Source organism: Lygodium microphyllum, chromosome 3 (genome assembly GCF_053477565.2).
Source record: "Lygodium microphyllum isolate KBCC chromosome 3, Lygodium_microphyllum_v1.1.10, whole genome shotgun sequence".
Classification (NCBI taxonomy): domain Eukaryota; kingdom Viridiplantae; phylum Streptophyta; class Polypodiopsida; order Schizaeales; family Lygodiaceae; genus Lygodium; species Lygodium microphyllum.
In genome coordinates this window covers 105,063,944-105,086,523 of record NC_141137.1, presented here as the reverse complement: position 1 = coordinate 105,086,523, position 22,580 = coordinate 105,063,944, and the positions used below count along the sequence as shown (strand labels likewise).

The 22,580-nt window shown below is 39.1% G+C and overlaps 1 protein-coding gene across 3 annotated transcripts in view; it reads right to left on the bottom strand.

Moving 5' to 3' along the window:
• LOC148038705 (WD repeat-containing protein 26 homolog) overlaps positions 1-12,232 on the bottom strand; it is a 45,619-nt gene extending 33,387 nt beyond the window's left edge. Inside the window, exons 1-3 of one of the 3 annotated variants that reach the window (XM_087674449.1) lie at positions 11,964-12,232; positions 11,499-11,595; positions 10,565-11,409 (exon numbers count right to left, since the gene is read on the bottom strand). In XM_087674449.1, the coding sequence (XP_087530575.1) occupies positions 10,565-11,350 (786 nt within the window). In that variant the 5' untranslated portion in view covers positions 11,351-11,409; positions 11,499-11,595; positions 11,964-12,232. The remainder of the gene's footprint in view (positions 1-10,564; positions 11,410-11,498; positions 11,596-11,963) is intronic. The other 2 variants (XM_087674450.1, XM_087674444.1) reach the window with 2 other exon arrangements.
• Between the last annotated feature and the right edge of the window lie 10,348 nt (positions 12,233-22,580).

Sequence of the window (22,580 nt, the reverse complement as noted above, 5' to 3'; positions counted from 1 at the left end):
GATGAAATGGAAACATGGAAAGCAGAAAATGGGACTCCCTGCATAGATGTAACCCGAGGAGAGTGTGAAGACGCACCATAAGCTGAGGATGGAAACCCCTGCATTTGAGTGGTCATGTGAGATGTGAAGCTAGGAATAGTGAGGGGGATGCCCATCACAGTCGACCCAAGAGTTATGGGTGTGCTCATTTGCTGAAAGGTGAGAGGCACTATGTTAAAGAGTGGCATTCCCCCTAACGAAGTACCATGGTGCAAAGAGGTAGAGAAAGGGGTGGAGAAGGAAAAGGTGCTAGGAGCGAAGATGGAAGATCCAACCCCTAGGGTGTGTGATGCAGATGTGAAGTGTAATCCAGGGTTTTGAAAAGATGATGAGAGGTGATCAAGGTGTGATATAGAAGAGGGTGGCATGGAAGGGAAGTGAGAAGAGTGTGTGATATGCTCAAATGAAACAGAAGTTGTAGATGTACCTAAATTTCGTATGCTTCGTGAGCCCCCTCTATTGAAGTTTACATACACAAAGCCATCCAGATCCTATACCTCAAAAGAAAAAACAGGTGAGGGTTTTAATTCATGCAACACAAAAGAATTATACAAACCTGACATTGAACTTGGCTAAAATGATGAAGATGGATCGCCAGACGTTCCCAATGCCATATATCCTCCATGATCGGAGAGGTGGCCAGCCTCACCAACCGGTCTAGATGTGGTAGCAAAACTAGTAGGAGGGGTGTAAACATCACCATACTTATTGCAATAGTACTCCTCAAGTCCTCTGCCATGTTAGTGAAATCTGGTGAAATAGAGTGCCGTCCTCCTCGCCGAGTCCATAATATCATCTCAAGGCCTCTAATGATGGAGAAGCCTGATAAGACACCATAGGAACTCGAGAAGAAGATATCTGGGACATTGTGATTTGGTTATAAGTCATGTTGTGAGCCTCGCACAAAGACTAGCTCTCCACAATATCCACAGGATACTCTTTACAAGAGCACCGGCTCTCATATCATGTGAAGAAAACTGTTAAGTTTTGCATTGAGGACACAGAGTGTACGACCACGACAGAAACACAAAGAGACAAACATAGACACAAAGGGCAAAACTCAAACCCTAAATGCAAAACTCAAAACTCAAACCCTAAACGCAAAACTCAAAACTCAAACACAAACAGAAGGGAGAGAGAGAACACAAGTCTGAAGTGAATGAATGTTGTAAATGAATGTAAGAGTGTACAATGTGCTCAAGGGCAGAGCAATGTCGAAGTGTGATGTCCACTGGAAACGAATTCCAAGTCTATGACCACCAGTCAAAGTGTGACGAGAGAGGAAACTACAAAACGCTGACACCAAGGGTTGCTAGAGATGGAGGCGACAGTTGCAGAGTGACGAGATGACACTAGGCGACTCCAAAAGAATGCAAACGCAGGCTGTAGGATGTCGGAGATGTTGACAATGGCAGCTGGAGGCCAAACGTAGCCTGGGAGATGGCGCCTGACAGTGGGCAACAGCTGGAAGAAGGCGCCAAGGCACTGCAAGGCTGGAGGGAGGGGTGTCAGCAGTCGCAAGGCTGGACAACCACATGGAGGTAGACTAATGGCTGAAATCTGCACTGGAGAGTGTGAAACCTACACAAACGGAATGAGGCTAAATGGGGACAATCTATCTATTTATAGATGTGGAAGAACACCCCAAAAATTAGGGTTTCCACTGAACTCTCTTGAACCGCTTACCGTTTTAGAGTTTCCATTGAGCTCTCTCGAACCACTCTTAGTTTTAGGGTTTTACTCTAAAATAGCATTTTCTAGTGTGTTTTGGGGTTGTTTAAGAGGCTAATCAACAAGTTATGCATGTTTTAGCTCAACAACAATTGGATAGTCTTTTTCTTTAAAATGTATGGTTGTATTTGGCATCAAAAGAAGTTGTTTTCTACAGTTGCAAAACATCAACATACTAATGCTATGAGAAAGCAATTCAGACTTTTTTTGGCCAACTTTGAGACAAGAGATAGATACTAAATGAAGCTATTGGATTTTTTGTACCCTTTTGTCTTAGTAGACTGTTACTTAGAACCATGGATAGACCTTGCCCTTTTGTCTTAGTAGACTAGTACTTGGAACCATGGACAAACTTTTTATACATTGCCAGTACGTGGAGCAACAACAAAGTGCTCAATTACTTGGAAACACATATAGACAATTATACATTGAGAATACATGCAATTACAACAATATGTTTGGTTATGGAGAAACATACATTGGTCATTTTGTAAGACATGTTGAATCTTAACTACATGCAATCAAAGTCACTTGCAAAGTTTCAAGAGGGAATTAAGCTACCAAAATGAGAAATGGGCTTAATGATTCACCTTTATTTGCAGCCCAAGTTTAGAGAGAGTTGTTCTTCTCTTTGCTACAAAAATTACATGCTTCAGCTATGGAACATGAGCTGATAATATGTATACCCTTGTTTTTTATCTAGATATCAAAAGAACAAGTTATTACAATACTTCGGGATAAGGATCTCTCTTCTACTTTGAGAACTCAAACCCACTACATTTTCTAAACAACTTTGTCACGAAGAAAGTGACGGTCTCACAATTTCATCACAAGAAATCTCTCTATCTATAAAAGAAACACTATGGGATTGCATGGAAACTATGCAAGACAATTGTCTAGGCAAATGCTCCGTGAAATTGGGCTCAAATGTTGGCTATAATTTTCAAGGTTTGGCAGTCTAGAGTGTTCATGTGTTTATGTGTGTTTTTAAACACTCTTCATTGCCTTGAAGGCCAAACGTGAAAGATGACAAGGTCATTGTTGAAAGCAGCCTTTCTTTTGTAAATGGGTGGTAAATCCCTAATTACAGCTTAATTACAGCAGCAAATAATAAATGCAAATCTGAAAGTACAAATTTACCTACTGATCTTGGACAATGCATACCCGATTGGCCCCAAAATCGGTGCCCCTTTCGGTATTTCTTTAGCTTTATTGAAGAAGAAGTTGATTTACAATGAGATTCTCCCGATCCCCTTAATCCAAACTCCCCTTGCTGTCCAAAGTGACCAGCAAGTCTTCAATCTGATTTGCCCCTTAATTCGAGCACTTAATTGGCCTTTGCCCACTTCATATACGATGGAAATGCCCAAAATTCAATGGTTGGCTAGTCCTCCACCCAAATTGAGCTGAAATTCACCTTCAGCCCTGAAAAATCCATGACTTGGAGCTTTCAATTTCTGGCACACTTCCTGAGGCTACTGCTAAACCCTAATTTTTGCTGTAAATTAGGGTTTACAGCAGAGAAATTTGCAATTTCTTAGCCTCCAAGGATCCAAATGCTGAGATCTTCGGAGCAAGTCTATGAAATGGCTGGGAGATGAGAGAGAAAGCTATAAAGAGAGACAATTCAGAGTTTTGTCGTGAAGAATGACTGAAAATCAGTCAAATGCAGCTGCTGCCCTACCACAACAGCATTAAATGTTGTTGCCTACAACTGAGACATCCAAATCAGCTATCACCTTGTACATGAATGCAAATCGCCTAGCTATGGAGGGTCCGAATCTGCAATTGCCTCCTCAAAACTCACTCGTGGCTAGCTGCAATGGCTGAAAATAGGCTGGTCATGGCTGCTCACAACTCTCCCACATTTACTGCAACAAGAATGATCTCGTTTTTCCTCTTCTTTAGCCTTTTACCAACCTATGTGGGCAAGTTTGCCAAGTGGCAGCCTTCCCAAATGGTTTTTCCAACATTATCCATCATTAAATATTGATTTTCAGCCTTTAATTACTCAAAATTTATCTAATAATTATTTCAATGCCTAGAAAAATAATCTGACTGGCCAATAATTAAATTGGCTAGGCATCTTCCATTCTCGAGTCTCTCTGTGCACCTTTGACCATTAGATCGGCATTAGGTACCATTAAATGCCACATCTCTAAGTACCTGTGCAACATAACTTATAGCAACTTTTGCCTTTGACATCCCGTGATTTTCTTGGGTCCCGAGCTCATAAATTTACTCTAACCCTAGTTGCACCTTACATGTGCAGCCTTTACTTAATCATGTGATTAAAAATTAATCCACATGAAAGTGAGGTTTCAAAAATACATGTCCTCATGACAATTGTGCACGTACGGATCAATTGTGCTACATGAAATGGCTTAAATACAACTATCCTATCGTAGGAAATACATGAGAAATCCGAAGATTAGGGAAATGCAAGGCAATACCTAATGGAATGCATATTATAGGAATTGAAGTAATTGCCCTTTGTTTTCAGACATGAATTGAATGCTAGTTTGTTGTGGCAACAATGGAAATTTGAAATCCAACTATGAATTTACATAGTTTGACAACCGATGGGGTATACAAAGGTGAGAGCTAAGCACTGGAATTGATGCATGAGTAGGACTAAGCCTCCATACAGCAGACTCGATCAGTTTCGAACTAATATGTGTGTTTTATGCATTGCTTGCAATGTACAATAGTATAGGACCAGCTTTGCATCTAAAATGTCACTTTTACAGATCATTAGATTAGGGACAATATATATTCTTACGCATTACACTTGTTAGAGTATGAATGGGTAGATTTGTCACACCTTTGGTCAAGGTTGGTGACAGCAACTAAGAACACCACACAAGAGATAAGCCTAGGTTGATTCAAGAGCAAGGCACGTGAAAATCACTAGCATTAAGAGGGTGCTAGTTTGTGATAGCAAGTCACTTGTGATCTGTGCAAACTTTGAACAATGTTAAAGAAGTACCAAAAGGAGCGCCAATATTTGGGACCTATCATGTCTCTCTACCATGTTAGAGTATTCTAGCTCTTCTAATCAATGAATCTTTTGTTTATTTACTGATTTATTCCATGTGCATGCTAGCTCTCCTCTTCAATGAGTCTTTTGTTTATTTGCCAACTTATTTCATGTGCATATTTGCATTTCTTTTTGGGCATTTGAGGTTGTCCTAGGTGCCTACATTATGGGCCTAGTTTGTTACCTATTGTGGGGCCTAGCTAGTTAGTTACCGATTGTGGGGCCTAGTTTTTCTCTTAATAGATAGCTTGCCTCCTTTCATCCATGATTTTCTTCAAAGATGGAAAGCATCTGGGTGAAATTGGATGGCCATTGAATTGAAAGTTTAAAAAGGGTGTTATGCAGAAAGGGGTAGATGGAATGGATGTTAAAAAGCAAACATTAGGTTATGATCATTACCCTCTAGATTATTTCCAAAAGCCGGTTTCAAGAATCTTCACTCATAGGTCCATTCTTATGCTGTTTGGAATACACTTAGGGATATTGCCTCCATTTGTAGTGTTGGCAAATGCACATTTGCACAAAATATAACCTTTTGATGCCCACATGATAGAGCAATGATACTATGACATCTACCATTGTTCAGCACTTCATTACATCTTGTCAAAGCCTTTGTGTTCATGATATTGCCAACTCCAATAATGGACTTGTATTGAGGACTTTTGAATATGTTGGTTGATTGTTTTGATACACCTATTCTATTGATCATAGATATAGGCTTTGAGAATGAGCATATAATTAATGTGGGAGTGGATCTATCATGAGGACATGAAATTTTATTGCTTTGCTTAGCATTTGATTAAAAGTTAATCAAATGTACTAATGTGACTTGCACATGTGAGATCATGGTAACCACGAAACGCATTTCGCTTGTACTAAAACGCGAAATGCCCAAAACACTTGAAACGTTTCGCTGAAACACAAATCACCACGAGTGAAACAACTGACTAAAACATGATTTTTTAAGTAAAAAAAATATTTATATTTTTCTTATTTTTCCAAGATTTTTGGATACACTATATGTAGATTATATATCATTTGTTGATATGAAAGGATTTACATGGTATAAATATCTAAGTTGTAACTCATTGTTTATAAAGAAAACCATCTCATATGTATTATTCAACCGTTTCACTTGGTATTTTTCTTAGGACTTGCCCAAAGGTGAAACGCAACATTTCAAGGGTAAAATGTTTCATGGTTACCTTATGTGAGCTACGAGTTAATTATTTCACAACATGGAATCCACAATCCCAGATATTAGTTGGTGTCAAAGGCAAAAGTTATAATAAAGTATGCTTATCAAATACTACATAGTGCCTGATGTTAGATTTTGGCCTAGACCAATTTATTGGCCACTAGTGTCAATGGTGACATTAAAGACAAGGTATTAATTAATTAATTAATGTAAGTCTAGGGATCAACAATTGCTCAAGGATACTTAGGAGACAAATGGCTTAGCCAATTCAATTATTGGTTGGTGACATTATTTTTTGGAAACTAAAATAATTACTAAATTAATTTTCAAAATTAATATTCTAAGCCTTAATTTAATAAGCTAGATAGTGCTGAAAAATGGAATTAGAAGGTCGTCACTTTGCTGAAAAATGGGATTAGAAGGTTGCCACTTTGCAAAATGGGATTAGAATGTTTTTGGACTTCTGGCAAGTAAAGCACACATACTATGCTTATTGGCAGCTAAATGGAATGGTTTTTAAAAATGCATGGCGATCTTTGATCTTAAAAGAAGTTGTGGTCTATGGTACCAAGGCATTCCAATATCAATGCTATCGAGGAGCAATTAGCACTTTCTTTGGTCAACTTTGAGACAAGAGATGGATGCTTTTGTAAGTACTATGCATTGTCTAAATGAGGCTACTAGGTTTGTTGATGTACCCTTTTGTCTCTTAAAAACAATGAGCTTCGAAACTTCCGTGATCAATGTGGACTATAGTAAATACTTATATTCTTGCAAATATACTCAGTTATTTACTTATTCAATGTGTATCACTTTGATAGCTATGGATTTGTACAATTGTGACTGGTTGTTTACCGCTACAATGACTTCCATTTTAACAATTGTATATTGCGAGGACATGCAGTAGCATTAGTGTACTTGTTGTTACTTTCATGTGAGGACTTACAAAATACACCAATTAATGTTGAGAAAGTGAATCTATTTTATAAGCAGTATAGTAGCTAGGAACTTTCATGTCACGAAAATTAAAAATTGCCACCCCCCATAGCATGCTATGATTGCAAAGTCTCAAAAGATCATGCCTCTCCTAAACTGCACACATTTCTAAAGCATCCGCACCCCTTGATCATTTATAAATAATCTCCATAAAATGGTGAAGACTTGCAAGACACACCAATAAAAAGTTAAGATAGTGGGTCTATTTTATATAGAGAAAAGTAGCCAAGAACCTTCATGTGATAAGAATTAAAAATTGCCACCCCCAATAACATACTATGACTTCAAACTCTTAAAAGATCATGTCTCTCCAAAGCTGCATATATTTTTAATTCATTTGTACTCTTTGACCACTTGTAAAAACATCTCCATGAAGAGATCATCTCTATGCATTGCAAAGTATCCTCTAAGTATCAAAAGTGGAGCAGAAATCGAAGTGTAAATATCTACTATAATAAACTGCTAAAACACAATACAAAAGAGAAAGGGAAATAAAAAACATTGAAGAACACAATACAGATGAGAACTCAAATATATGCTCGGAAAATGGAATCCATATATCCAATACGAGATAGTCGTATACAACAGTGAGTCACTGGCTGCGTGGGCACCAACACTACCTCATCTCTCCACGGAGTCTCCACATATGTGATGACAGATGAGTAACTACATGAGGAGGAGCCTGAATATATAGGACAAAAATATGTCCTCGATATGATCAAGTCGGTGTACTCTGATACAATACAATGGTACAATGAGAATGAATCATAAATCATACAACATAAAACCACCAAGTAAAACCATAGATACCCAAGCAGTGTGTGATTAAGCCACCACCAAGGTGCCTCAGAAAAAACCTAATGTTAAGGTCGATTGTAGTAGCACTTGAAAATAGAGAAAACCATAGCATATCTCTATGTTTGTCCCACTATCTCTCAGTAGCATACATGACCAACCTATCAAAAATGCCTATGGAACATACATGACCATGGATTCCCAGCCCTTGACCAGACCGCCAAAGTGTCCCCTGATATGAGCTCAAGTCTAGGAGCCAAGCCGACTCTCTGTCAAATAAATAGCCCATCATGAACCTTAATGTCAATCCTAGCTCCATAATTTAAACCTGCTAGACTTCAATGATAGATGAGGTGTGGCTACCCCATCTCACCACCCTCTCCCACTCCCTCTTTGGCACTAGAGAGTCGTGAGGAATGCCGTCATCACCACCACTAGAAAGCAATGAGGAAGAGCCATCAATCCCTTCCCATGATCCAGAAAAGCTGATCCTTTCCGCGCCTTGGGCTTCTCCTTGGTCGAAGGATCATAGTGTGAGTTTGAGGCAGATGATGACTCGTCAAAGGAATCCACATCTCACTTCGTCTTCTTCTCCTTCTTCTTCCTGGAAACCGCTAACTCGTTGCAGTCTTTCCGTAAATGAACTTTCTTTCCACAATGGTAAGACTAGGTCTTCAACTTCTTCAAACCCCTCTCTAAAGTTGCAAGAGCCTCACTAGAACCTAACGAAAGCCTCCCCCATAACCGCAATGATGCCTCATGCTCAAACAACATTGAGGTCGTACATGTAAAACTAATAGGAGTTGATGATGTCTATGCCCTCAAAGCATTCACCACTCCATCAAACACCAAAGGGAGTTTGGAAAATACGAGTCCAATAAGATGAGCCTTTGAAAGGTCAAACTGCATTTACCGAAGCTGATCCTCGATTCGGGTTACACAAAGTAGAAAAGATTGGATAGTATCTTTGGCCTTGAACAGAATTTATTGGAGTTGTCCATAAAGAGTAATTGCCCTCATAGTGGAAGGTGCCACATACATCAATTGCAACTTCGTCCATACTTCAGAAGATGTTCTGTAAGAGATAATCACAGGTAGGACTTCTTTGAAAATACACTGAAGCAAGGCCGAGTAAGCACCAGCATCATCTGAAACCCATGTAAGCATTGCTTCCTCGTGGTTATCTTCATCAAAATCAATTGGAACAAGAGAAGGCCGTTGAGGACGTTCAATAGCTCCACAAACCACATACCATAACCGCTTATGTATAAACCAAGCCTTCATCATAGCACTCTGTGTAAGATAATCAGGTCCATGTAACTTATCATCACATTGGATGTGCACGGAGGAGGCATCAAGAGAGGATTTAGAAGAGAAGTAGAGAAAAGAAGATATTTGGAGAGCAAACACAGCCAGACCACAAGCACAAACTGCAAAAAATGAGCATTCACATGCAATATTTACCAAAATCTAACCAAAACACGAAGAAATCTGCTGCAAACAGTCAAAAAATCAGCCAAAAACTGCCTGAAACAACAAAAACCGCCTGATAATGCAGTCGCCCAACCAAGAGGAGATGCAGAAACATCAAAACGCAAGCTGAAACTAACACGCAGGCAGGAGAGGGGCTGACGCAAGCTATACAGATGCTGATGTCGACAAAAACGCAGAAAAAATAAATCGCCTGGTTGGAGCAACAATTACCTGATCAGCAATGGTCAAAACAGCCTTGAAATCAACAAAGAAATCACAACAGGAGGACAAAACCTGAAATCTGATACCATGTCAAAAGTGGAGCAGCAATGAAGCATAAACGTCTGCTGTAATAAACTGCTGAAACACAAGACAAAAGAGAAAGGGAAAGAATAAACACTGAAGAACGCAGTAGAGATGAGAACTCAAATGCGTGCTCAAGAAATGGAATCCATATATCCAACACGAGCAAGTTGCATACAACAGTGAGTCACTCGTTGCATGGACACCAACACTAGCTCCTATCTCCATGGAGTCTCCACACGTGTAATGGTAGATGAGTGACCAAGTGAGGAGGAGGAGCCTAAATATATAAGACAAAAATATGTCCTCAATATGATCAGGTCAGCCAGCAATAAATGCTAAATATGACCAAAATGAAGACCACAAAAAATGCCTAAAATATCCTAAATAATGTGTCCAAACTCTGCATGCACAGACTCACACATGAGCTAACATATCCGCTAACACTAAGGAGCTGTATGGACAAAGCACTGCCCCTCAACTTCATAGTTCTCTCTTTAGGGCTTGAGTCATTCAATCTTGATTGAGACACTAAAGACCACAACATCAGCATTACCCAACTAGCTTACAAAGATTTGTTTACACTTCGAATTCATCCATTTGATCTTGATTGAGGCGCTGAACAATGCTCTAAAAATCATGTTGACCAGTCCCATGGACAAAATAACAGTTAGCCATGCATGCCCCATGACAGATTAGCCATTGTTGACACTCCCCTCAATTCCAAGTATGAAGGATGACCTATTGCTAAAATGAAGGGGGCACAATCCATAAAAACAGTAAAGACATTTGAATCAAGATGCAGATCGTGTGTTCCCAGGCTTGAAGAGTATACAATACATAAAGACAACAACAAAATTTGAATCAAGATGCTGTGGTCTGTTCCCATGATTCTTCGTCCAGCTTATTGTTAAAGCAATCATAAAATGAAGAGTTATAATAAAACAAATCCAATTTTCCAAAACAAAGTTGCCCAGATAGAAATGAACCTGCAGAGTCTGAGATGGGATTTGATCCCGGTCGCATCTGTGATCCACATACAAAGATAATGGCTGATCCACAGAATTATGAAAAATGCATGCCTTCTTTTGTACATCCAATGCCTGCTCTATAAGATGCTCCAACCTTCTCTCAGGAATCATGATTGATGGTGGCAGAAACCCTTGAAGATCTTCAAGTAGCTGCAACCTAGGACTAATACCAGTTCTGCCTTTTGTGTTTGAAAGCAATTCAACCCTAGATGGGCAAACTATACAGGAAGCAAGCTTGTGCAATGTTTCCTTCTTTATCTGCAAAGGTGAGATCTCTGACCTCAATGTCTTCAACGCTGTTAAGGTGTCACCTTTGCTCAGAAGTTCAAAAAATTTCTGTTGCAAAATAAGTGAGGCTGCAGCCTTGAAGCTATGTTGATCCAAGAGTCCCATGTTCCTGAGAGTAGCAACACTTTCATCCCATTTTCCATCAAGTATCTGCTGCCTGAAGTTTGTAACCACCGCAGACTGAAGTGGGATCCCAGACTCTTCCTCAAGAAGGGCTGCTGCTTTCTTATAACCCAGTGAATAAAGCGACTGTGTTATTATTCTAATAAGCTCCACCCTCTTGATAAGACCATTTGGACCAACCATTGTTGTGTCATCTGGCCCCGGCAAAGTTCTGGCCATCGAAAAAGGAGAAGCACTTGCACTTGGAAGTGGTTTCTCTTCTTCAAATGAAAGGTTAGAAGAAAGCTTCAGACGCTTTACAGGCGGTGGGCCATTCTCATCGATTCCTCCCATGAAAGGGCTCCCGCCGGGCTAGCCCATAAATCCAAAAAGGTGCAGAAATAGAGCAGATCCTGCAACCAAGAGAAAAGAATCTCATGTCATGCCCTCAAAGACGAGGGCAGACCTTCAAAACAGCTCAAAACAGGGCAGCATAGGTCACCTTCATGTTTGCAATGTGCTACTTCTAATTGACTTTTAATCTGAAAGCTCTTGAATGGTGCTCTTTAACGCTCTAAGGCTTAGCTTGTCTGCATAAACTGCTGATGATGTATTATCTCAACCACCAAAACATCTCCCCCCCCCCCCCAAACCCACACACACACACAACAAACACGCACACGTGCGCACACACAGACTCTCTCTCTCTCTCTCTCTCTCTCTCTCTCTCTCTCTCTCTCTCTCTCTCTCTCTCTCTCTCTCTCTCTCTCTCTCTCTCTCTCTCTCTCTCTCTCACTCTCAGAGATAGCATATGAATCAACCGTTGCTGCTGGAAGGAGAGAAAAGGAAATTACCAGCAATCATATAACGCAAGTTGTAGAGACAAAATGACACTATGGATTGGAGGCAGTACACTCAGATTAGGTCAAGATACAGCAACACAAGCACAGGATTCCGAATTACTTACTAGGCGACACCTGCTGTGAGAGGGCGCAATTAAGCCCGAGAAGAGTGAGGCACACTCCGTCCTGTCTCGGAGAGAATCTCACGCCGGCACGCCACCTCCAGCAAATATAAGAGACTGCGCTGACACAGAATGCCCTGCCTTTGCTGCTACTCTGTCCTGCCCTGCCCTGCCTCTGGCATACAAGAAAGAAAGAAGTCCTTTCTGCTAGCTCTAAACAACCCACTTCGATGTCCTCCGAATAACACACAACTAAATAATGGGTTCATATATCCATCTGCGTTCATATGTACATCTGCAGAAAATCAAAAATTATGTCCTCGTGTGTGAATAGCACTTAATCCTTTGTATGTGTGAAGAGCGCCTTGTAAGACATGAGTGCCAGCATTTTGGCCTTATAGCTTTAGCATAAGATTCTTTTCAATCGTTGTGCCAACCCCTTTTCCAAAACTTTACACACTTAGTCACCCTAATTCACACGGTTGATGGGCTTTAAGTAGATTGTGAATGGTGTTCGAGATATGCATTCATTTGCAGTTGTTTTCTCTGTGTGTGTGTGTGTGTGTGTGTGTGTTCATTCAGTGTGAAAGCTTTAACAATCTTTCTCTTGTCTCTTTGGACCAACACACATGGCATGTGTGGATTCAAATACTATGTTGTTGTATGCAAGTTTGTTGTTTGTAAAAGCTTGTGGGGATGTGAACTTGTAGATTCAGATGTTAGTGTGCGTATTCGTCCATTCATTAATTTCTCATACCAATCTAAAATCCATTTAGAACCATGCATTTTTTACTTGTAGTTGACATGTGTACGCTCGAGCAAAAAGGATGTCAAGCATATAAACTCCTTTGAAGCCCTTCTTGTCAATAAGATGCATGGTAGCTCACATTGTGATTGTTGAAGAAATTGAACCATAATTTGATAGACTATGTATGAACTAATTGAATTACTCACAAAAAAAATAGAGCGATTGATCATAACTATCAATTTGACACCACTTCAGAAATACCTTCTAAGAATCAAGTAGGTTAGTAAACAATCTAATTGGAATGGTGATTGAAAGAGTCTAGGTCATTGTATGATCAACTATGATTCTTATCAATACAAGTCTTAGCACCTAAGTTGTATCCTATACAAATATTTATGAACTTACTATTTTCAATTCAAGTACCATTTTTTCCTTTCTTTCTATTGAAAGAGCACAATCTCACCATACCTTTGAGGTTAGAAAACACATATTTAGCATTAGTCTTTAAGTCAAAATGAATCGTGAGCAAAATAAGATTGCTTGCCCACAAAGGAGACTTGTTCATAGTTAATCATGATCAATGTGGAAGAGAGCCATAAGTTAAAACGTGAGAGATTTTATTAGAACATAAATTGAAATTTGTATTAGCCATGGTGCCCTTTAGCTACACATAACATTATCCAAACTCATGAGTTTGAACCAATAGAATGTATCACCCACATCATCTTTAACATCATGCCATGCTGAATAAGTATGTACCCCCATACTTTTCACAATGAACTACAAATATATGTATAGCAATATTAGAGGTTTATGTTTTTAAACAACCACAATGTAAGCTATAAAAGTTAGATTGTTGTCCCAATTATGGAAATCATACATAGACCCTGTTCTCCTTGGGGATGTGATGTGCAAAGTCCGAATTTTCCTACTTGAAAACTAAAATTTGAACAACATTCCTTGTTTAATTTCAAATACACCCTATAATCATATTGAAAAAATATTTAAATTGCTTCATTTATAGGGAAGTGCTTTGAGCTTCAATGCAAATCACCAAGAGAACAACAATGGTGCTTCAAAGTTTGGCATGAAGCGCCAAATGTAGGTGTGTAGCACCAAGAGGAGACTAGGCATGGAGCACCTAGTTAATCTTTAAGGCAAAATGAACAATGAGCAAAACAAGATTGCTTGGCCACAAAGGAGACTTGTTCATAGCTAATCAAGATCAATGTGGAAGAGAGCCATAAGTGAAAACAAGATAGATTTTATCAGAACATAAATTGAAATTTGCATTAGCCATGGTGCCCTTTCAATACACTCTTGTACACGTTTTATGCACTCCCAAAAGGCCATTCCTAATTCATCTCCACCTCTCCTAGCAATGGAGATACATCCCTATATTCATCCACCTCATTTGATGGTACAAGTAACTTTGTTGCCTCTATCCTTTGTTTGTGGTTTCTTGGAGTAGAAAACTATATCTACTATTTGTTCGGTGTCAGCATGATGTTTGAGCTCCTTCTTTGTAAAGCAATGATGTAATGTTTTGTGGTAATTACTTGCATATTCCTCAATGTGCCTTTAATTGAAGCAAACTCCTTAGCTAAACTAGCTATGAGCATTGCTATAACATCATTCTTTGGAATTTTAGCATATATTCCCTCGAATTGGGTTACAACGTTCCTCATGTTATCTATGTGCCTAGGTAGTGAGTCAATAAACGTATGTTTAATGCCATAGAATTCTATCTTCAAGTGAAGCTCTTGATTATTGGATGTAGATCCAAAATTTTGCTTTTAAGTCTAAGTTTCATTGGTTGTGCTTTTACCATTTATATGATGTATTAGGCCAAGTGATAAGTGTGGAATTATCACTAATATCAAGAAAGGACACACAAATTTGCTTAAAATTAACAAAGTAGTTCTATTGTTTATGAACTATGTGCACCCCTACAACCACCTCTTGACTTTTTTTGTTGCCCTTGGTAGAAAGCACATTTGTGTGCTTTATATGGTTGATAATGTGCAACAACATTGTGGCCCCTGAATGTCTTTTCAAGAGCTTTAATCCTAGCTATACATCTCTCCAAATGCTAGACTATAGAGGGAGAAATCTTGGAAAGATATACATTCTACATGCTATGACTACCCAAAATTTCAACTTGATTGGAGGCCCTTAGAGGATGCAAGATTGGTATTTTCCTAAGTAAACCCTAGCATGTTTGTAGCTGCATGGAAGCTCTAGTAATTTAACCTAATAGTTCAATGATTGGCCTAGAAAATTAAAAAAAACAAGGTTGATATCCTAATTGATAGTGATTATGGAATTAGGGGAGGCAAGAGTGAAACCCTAGTTTAGATACCATGTTCAAATATCATTGGAGAGAGCCATATATGAAAATGATGAATACTTCATCAAAACACATTATTGAAATTCACATTAACCATGGTGCCTTTCAATATGTTATTTCATACATCTGATACAATTACATGGACCTAAAAGGCATTCCTAAATCATCTCCACCTCTCTTGCTAACGTGGATAAACCATATATTCACTCCACCATCTTTGAATGTGGTTCATCAAGTATCATTGATGAATTTATCGAGGCACATCATCGCTAACATGGATACACCATATATTCACTCCACCACCTTTGAATGTGGTTCATCGAGTATCATTGATGAATTTATCAAGGCACATAATTGAAGATAATGATTGCATGCTAATGATTAAGGTCCTAATGACCCCTAATATATCCTTCTTTCTTGATTGAACCCCATCCACTCCAACTAACCTAAGCATCAAAGTATTAAAAGTTTTCAATCCAACATAAAAGTGGAAAACCCATAACACACGTTCTATTACATTGACAAGTATATGGTGTAATAATATGCTTATGGCCAGAGTTTTATCACATGCTTGGTGCACTATTGCATATTCCAAACTATACCAAAAAAACATTGGTCATGTGCTTAGAGCTTGGAAGCACAAACATGAGATAATTGCCTTGCACAAAAGACTCATAGTGCCAGTATCTACATCACGTATAGTTTTGGGAAGACTGGTAATCTTGTTAATAATTGAACAAGCATCATGAAATTTTTTGCGGAATATCTATTTGCAAATAGAATGAATGCAATATGAATTCACAATATGGACCACCATCATCCTTGCCAATACTATTCTCAATGCCCTCTATTGTGTCACCAGTTTGGCAGATGTTCTCCTCTTCCACTCTAACAACATTTGACCCATTACTTGGTGATTTTCTACAAGCATATTGAGGGTTGAGTTGGACCACAATGGATGCAAAGGGTTGCAAATGCCATATAATCACGAGGTTGAACATAAAGAAGGAAAGCATTGTTAGAGTGAAGTTAAGAAAAAGGTTAAGGATGTGATTGGTAGAACAAAAGGCAAATCTAATGACACATTCTAGGTGCTCTTGTCTTGTAGATATGCAAACTTGGGAATGTCCATCATTGCTCACCATCCCTTATATAAGGATATTGCAATGTTGATTTTGGTGTGTTGTCCCATTACACACAATAGGGAGTTGGGTTGCTTTTCTATAATATTTTTTAAGACAATATGAATAATTGTATTGAAATTTATTACCACTTTTCATGAATCCACAAATATGTCCTCTCTTTGTATCCTTACTACCATCCCATCACCAATTGGGGATGTTACATTATGTATATACCATGAGAGATTCCTTCCCACTCAAGGTTGATCTCATTATTTGCTTTGAGATCACACATGCGCGCCCACACACACACACACACACACACACACACACACACACACACACACACACACACACACACACACACACACACACACACACACACACACACACACACACACACACACACACACACACACACACACACACACACACACACACACACACACACACACACACACACACACACACACGCACACACGCACACACGCACACACGCACACACGCACACACGCACACACGCACACACGCACCCACGCACCCACGCACACGCACACGCACACGCACACGCACACGCACACGCACGCACGCACGCACGCACGCGCGCGCGCACACAATTGAACCCCATCCACTCCAACTAACCTAAGCATCAAAGCATTAAAAGTTTTGAATCCAACATAAAAGTGGAAGACACATAACTCACGTTCTATTACAGTGACACTCGTACGGTGTAATAATATGCTTATGGCTAGAGTTTTTTATTGAATACTCCAAACTATACCAAAATCATATTGGTCATGTGCCTAGAGCTTGGAATCACAAACATGACGTAAGTGCCTTCCTCGTATGAGAATGACTCATAGTGACAATATCTAAATATTTATGCTTTTGGGAAGACTAGCAATCTTTTATATGGAATTATTGAACAAGCACCATGTAAATGTTTGTGGAGTATCGATTTGCTAATAGGATGAATGCAATATGGATTCGCAATATGGACCACTATCATCCTTGCCAATACTATTCTCAATGCCTTCTCTTGTGTCATGAATTAGTGGATGTTCTCCTCTTCCACTTTGACACCATCTGACCTATTACTTGGTGATTTTCTATAAGCATATTGATGGTTTAGTTGGGCCACAATGGATGCAAAGAGCTACAAATGCCATATAATCATGAGGTTGGGAACATAAAGAAGGTAAATACTATTAGAGCAAAGTCAATAAAAAAGTTAAGGATGTGGTTGGTAGAACAAAAGGCAAAACTAATGACAGATTCTAGGTGCTCTTGTCATGCAAATATGCAAACTTGGGCAAGTTCATCAATATTCATTGTCCCTCATATTGCAATAATGTAGCTTTTGGTGTGGCGTACCATTACACGCAATGGGAAGTTGGGTTGCTTTTCCATAATATTTTTTAAGACTATGAATAATTGTATTGAAATTCATTACCATGGTTTATGAATCCACAAATGTGTCCTCTCTTTGTATCCTTGCTACCATCCCATCACCACTTGGGGATGTTACAATATATACATACCATGAGAGATATATTTGTTTTGAGAGAACTGTGTGTGTGTGTGTGTGTGTGTGTGTGTGTGTGTGTTTCTCTCTCTCTCTCTCTCTCTCTCTCTCTCTCTCTCTCTCTCTCTCTCTCTCTCTCTCTCTCTCTCTCTCTCTCTCTCTCTCTCTCTCTCTCTCTCTCTCTCTCTCCCCCCCCCCCAAAAAAAGTGACTGTGAAACTCTATGAAAGCATGCTACACAATGTAGATGTTTTCATTCGAAATGGGCCCTTTTTTATGTTCATGTTTCCAAAATCTCAACATGCACATACACAACATGCTACTACAAGGTGGAATACAAAATGTCACAGCTTGATGCCCTCACATGAAATTTGCACTTATCGAAGCACCCTTTTGTAATAGAAGAATGATGGAGGCAATGAGGGGCTATAATGGGAAAAACAAAATCAATGTCGAAGATAATGGAGACAAGTCAAAAATTGAATGTACCAAGTGGGGAAGGCAACCACCTCTCAAACCATGGATATTGACATCAAAGAAAGAGAAGGAGCTAAAGTTAGCTATAGTGTCATGAACTTGATGTAGAATAAATACACGAAGCACCTTGGCCAAAATAGTTGTGTCAAGGAAGTAATCTCCATGAGAACATTAATGGCTACCTAAAGCTTGGTCTTGGGAAGAGAAGCCTCTCTATCACTTGACAAAGTAGGGGAAGCTTCTTGCTAATCAAAGATGTAAGGCCCAACTAAGAAAGAACACAAAGATTCAAACAAAAGGCTAAAAAGTTGTGCCTCTAGAACATTCAAGTCCAATAGAGTTATGCAATATTTATTTAATAGAAATCCAAGCCCAACATGTAAGTACTAAAGAGACTAGAACTTGCATACCAATGCTTATATTGAGATGCTTTGGTGTTAGATTATACATGCAAAGCTAATCTAAAAGAGGACGTGTAGTGAAAGATGAAAGTATGAAAGAAATGAGGCAAAGTCCTAAAGAGGTGCTTAGCTTAAGGGTAATCAATGTATTGTACTAACTTGATTGGCTTTAAGAGTTATGAGAAGAATGATCTAGACTAGCCTTCAACCTACTCTAGAGGGCTTGAGGCATCTAGCCTAAGGGCTAGGTCTCACCATTGAGCACATCCTTTGGCATGTATCTACTAAGGGATTCTCATTGAGTGGTTGAAGCCGCATGGATCATGTGCACATCATGAAACCCCATAAGGGTGACCACACAGCCTTAGAGACTAAAGTCCATATGAGATCTGATAAATAATGAATCATGCCTTCACGTGTCATGAAAGATTATGAATAAGGGGGTTGTACATAAACCATGTTAGAAGAAGTAGGTAGTATGGGAGATGTGAAAGTAGGACCAACTATTGACTACCTATGGGTATAAGCTTGTACATCCATGTGTATGCTTGATTTAATAAGAATTGGGAGGAGGTATAGGGGGATTACCTTGGGTCTTGAAATGAAGCTCCTCGTTTACATGAATTGAGCATTGGCGATGAATGCAGCAGGAACATGTTGCTAAGTTAGTCAAAGGATTTGGTTTCATCTAAGGAAGGGCAGTTACCTTTGAGGACTTGCCTTTCAATTGGTAGAAATCTTGCTACCCCTTAGCTCGCCTCAAAATGTTAGAAACCTGAGTCCCCCTCTAAAGATAGCAAAGGGGAAGACAAAGCCATATTGTGGACTTGGTCATATAGTTGTGTATAGCATAGCACACAACACTTGAATAATAGAAGGCTAGAAAAGTAAGCAATGTAATGATTTGGTGTGTGAAATTGATGTAGATTGCAAGAGACTTCTTCAAAACTAAGTTACCATAATTGTTGTCTAATGTGGGTAAGCTAATGGTGGTGAACTCAATGAGTAGATGCCTATAATAGACTAACTTTACTTTTACATAATTCTCTTTCTTAATAGAAAATTTTTAGATTTCATGATTGATATTAATGCATCGGGCTCAATCTCTAGCCATATGATGGCCAATGAGATGACTCCGACGTTTAGATGCAAGGGTGGAGAATGAAATTTGGATAAGAGACCATGCATCAACTTGACATTAGTTGTAGCATTTTAAGCCTTCCATCAATGGACAATATCAGAGTGGTAAATCACGGATTGAGCATAAAATGTAGACCATTTCCCAACAAAGATCATGGTTCTCAAACACTTGTTGAACAAGGTTTAACCAAGTCATGAAGTTTGACCCATTTTAAAACGAGTCTTATGACTAAAGGCATTATTTGGTCATCACAACTAGCATATGAATGCTAATTTATCTTTGATTGCTTACACATGATCAAGTTATAAATATAGGGGGCTAGGAGTTAAAAGCACTATTTACTCTTCTTGCCTTATGCTTGAGACATTGTGTGCAAATGATAAGATACTAGGAATTGATAAACTACATAAAATCAAAATGTTCATAATATGAAAAGATAGATCAAATGGTATACATGAACAAGATTCAAAAAGTATGTTGTAGAGGTTAACTTGTTTTCTTCTGGTTGATGTTGGGCATACATTTAGATATGATCATGTGTTATGTTTGAAATCATAATCTAGGTTGCCATTGGTGCTAGGGATTCCATGTGATAGCAACATGGCATAACATTAGATTGACACATACAAAGAAATGAAATAAAGAAATCTTTGTGCATGTGCGTTTGTGGTTTCAAAACTTAATGATTGACCATATTCATGATATTCACATTGCATCAAATTACATGTAGCTTAGGCCAATCCTATACTATTGTGTGGATACATCCCATTACTTGTATTAAGGACAAGCATTTGTGATTAGACTACCAACAAAATTTTTAGTAGAACATGTGAGATCCTCGTGGCTATTGTGGGGGTTGTAGGTTTAGAGGCCTAAGTGAGCTAGTAGAAGAGAGCCATTATTGGGCCCCTTTGTCTAGGCAAGAGGTGTGATATGATTGATGCTGAAGGAGTACATGGCTATCCAATAACCATTGTATCTCATGGGGGTAGGATAAGGGAGATTATTGGACACTGACATTCCTTGAAATAGATTTGGTGGAAATAGACTTAGAAGCAAGATGAGCATGTGTATGTTCTCTTTTGGTTGTGTGTGTGTGTGTGTGTGTGTGTGTGTGTGTGTGTGTGTGTGTGTGTGTGCGCGTGTGTGTGTGTGTGTGTGTGTGTGTGCGTGTGTGCGTGCGTGCGTGCGTGCGTGCGTGCGTGCGTGCGTGTTTGTGTGCATATATTTCAAGTTTTGCAAATTTTTGCCTCTACCTCCCCACACATTCTTTCTTGCTCCAAATAGGCCACATGCTTTTCTTCCATGTCTTGTGAGGATGAGATTTGGATAACTTGACATATTTGGTGGACATCACTAGATGAGAGATAAATCTAAAAATTATGTTATGGAGGCTTGTTCAAATTCACTTATCTTATAGTTCTCACATTTCATCTATGGCACTCTTAAAAAAACCTTCCTCACCTAAAAACTCCATACATTGCCTCTTTTGACTGTAGAAGCCACAACAATTGGGATTTTCCAAACTTGAAGTCTACCTCAAGCTTCTCCTTATTTTCACTCCTTCAACCACCTTTTCCCCTTAAGATTGATATGATGAAAGTAATGAAAGCATTTCCTCGTGCTATTGGAGACCACTAATAAACACATGAAAAATCTTCAATACTATTCCTTGTTTTAACTCATTCAGTAACCTTTCTACATTTAAGATTGAAGATTCTTATAGCGATTAACAAATTTAGTAGCATTGGAGACCACATCAAGACAGAGGGGTAGACCATCGTTTGCTTTATTTAATGGATTCAAGGCCTCAACTTGTGTGAGAAGCAAGATCAAATGCATTATGAAACCATTTTGGGACTTGTAATACTTCTATGAGAGAATGGAGGGGCCCTTGAGTGAATGCTTCATGAAAAATTTTTGAATCTAACAAGTCAAGTTTTCTAGTCCTTTTTAATTTTAATTTAACAAAACTTATTCAAGCAACTAAGGAGTGAGCTCTCTTTTACCACTACAATTCAAAAAGCTATAACTCCATTTGATTCTCTATCCTTTTTAAGTGTGTTGATAGGTGAAGGGGATGCAATGGCAACAGAGAAGGAGAAGAGGAAGATGTGGGAGAGAGGAGCACACACAATGTAGGTGCTGTCAAGAATTATATGACAGCCTTATTGCACTATCTCATATATATATATGAATAAAGAATATGGGCAATCACTATACACAAGCAAGCCTAAGGGCCTTTTACTCCAACAACCTCCCACTAAAAGTCCAATGGGCCAGGGAGTGAAAAAACAAAGAAAAAAGAAAAGAGACAATGCGAGGAATCATGATATCTCACCCAATGCCCAATTGGAAAGCGAGCTATGCAATAAGCATCAGGAACCTTTGTAGAAGAGTGAAGCATCCCCAAGTCCATGACATATAGGAGACAAGCGATCCCACATCTCCATACAGCGGAGCAGCCCAATAATGCTTCTCATGAAGCAAGCACAACTCATGAGTGCAAGGTTGTAATGCATAAGCATCAGAGTAGTGCATAGCATCAGCGTGGTGCATAGGAGACAGCTGAGAGCACATAGACTCTCCAAAGTCAATCGTAGAAGAAGGGCCACCATCCTGGATAAGACGAGGTCTCAAGATAGTATACGGCCTCAGTGAAGCGGAAGACTGACATACGACTGTAGCATCAACCATAAAGTGCACTGAATGTGGATCAAGAGGCTTGAGAGACATCTGTATCTCATAAAAGATAGCATGACGGCTGCGTATAACTTGTTGGGCATCCAAATCCCATAACTTGTAAGTCTAAAAGTCACCATCTCCATAACCAAGGAGGATACATCTGCGTGACATAG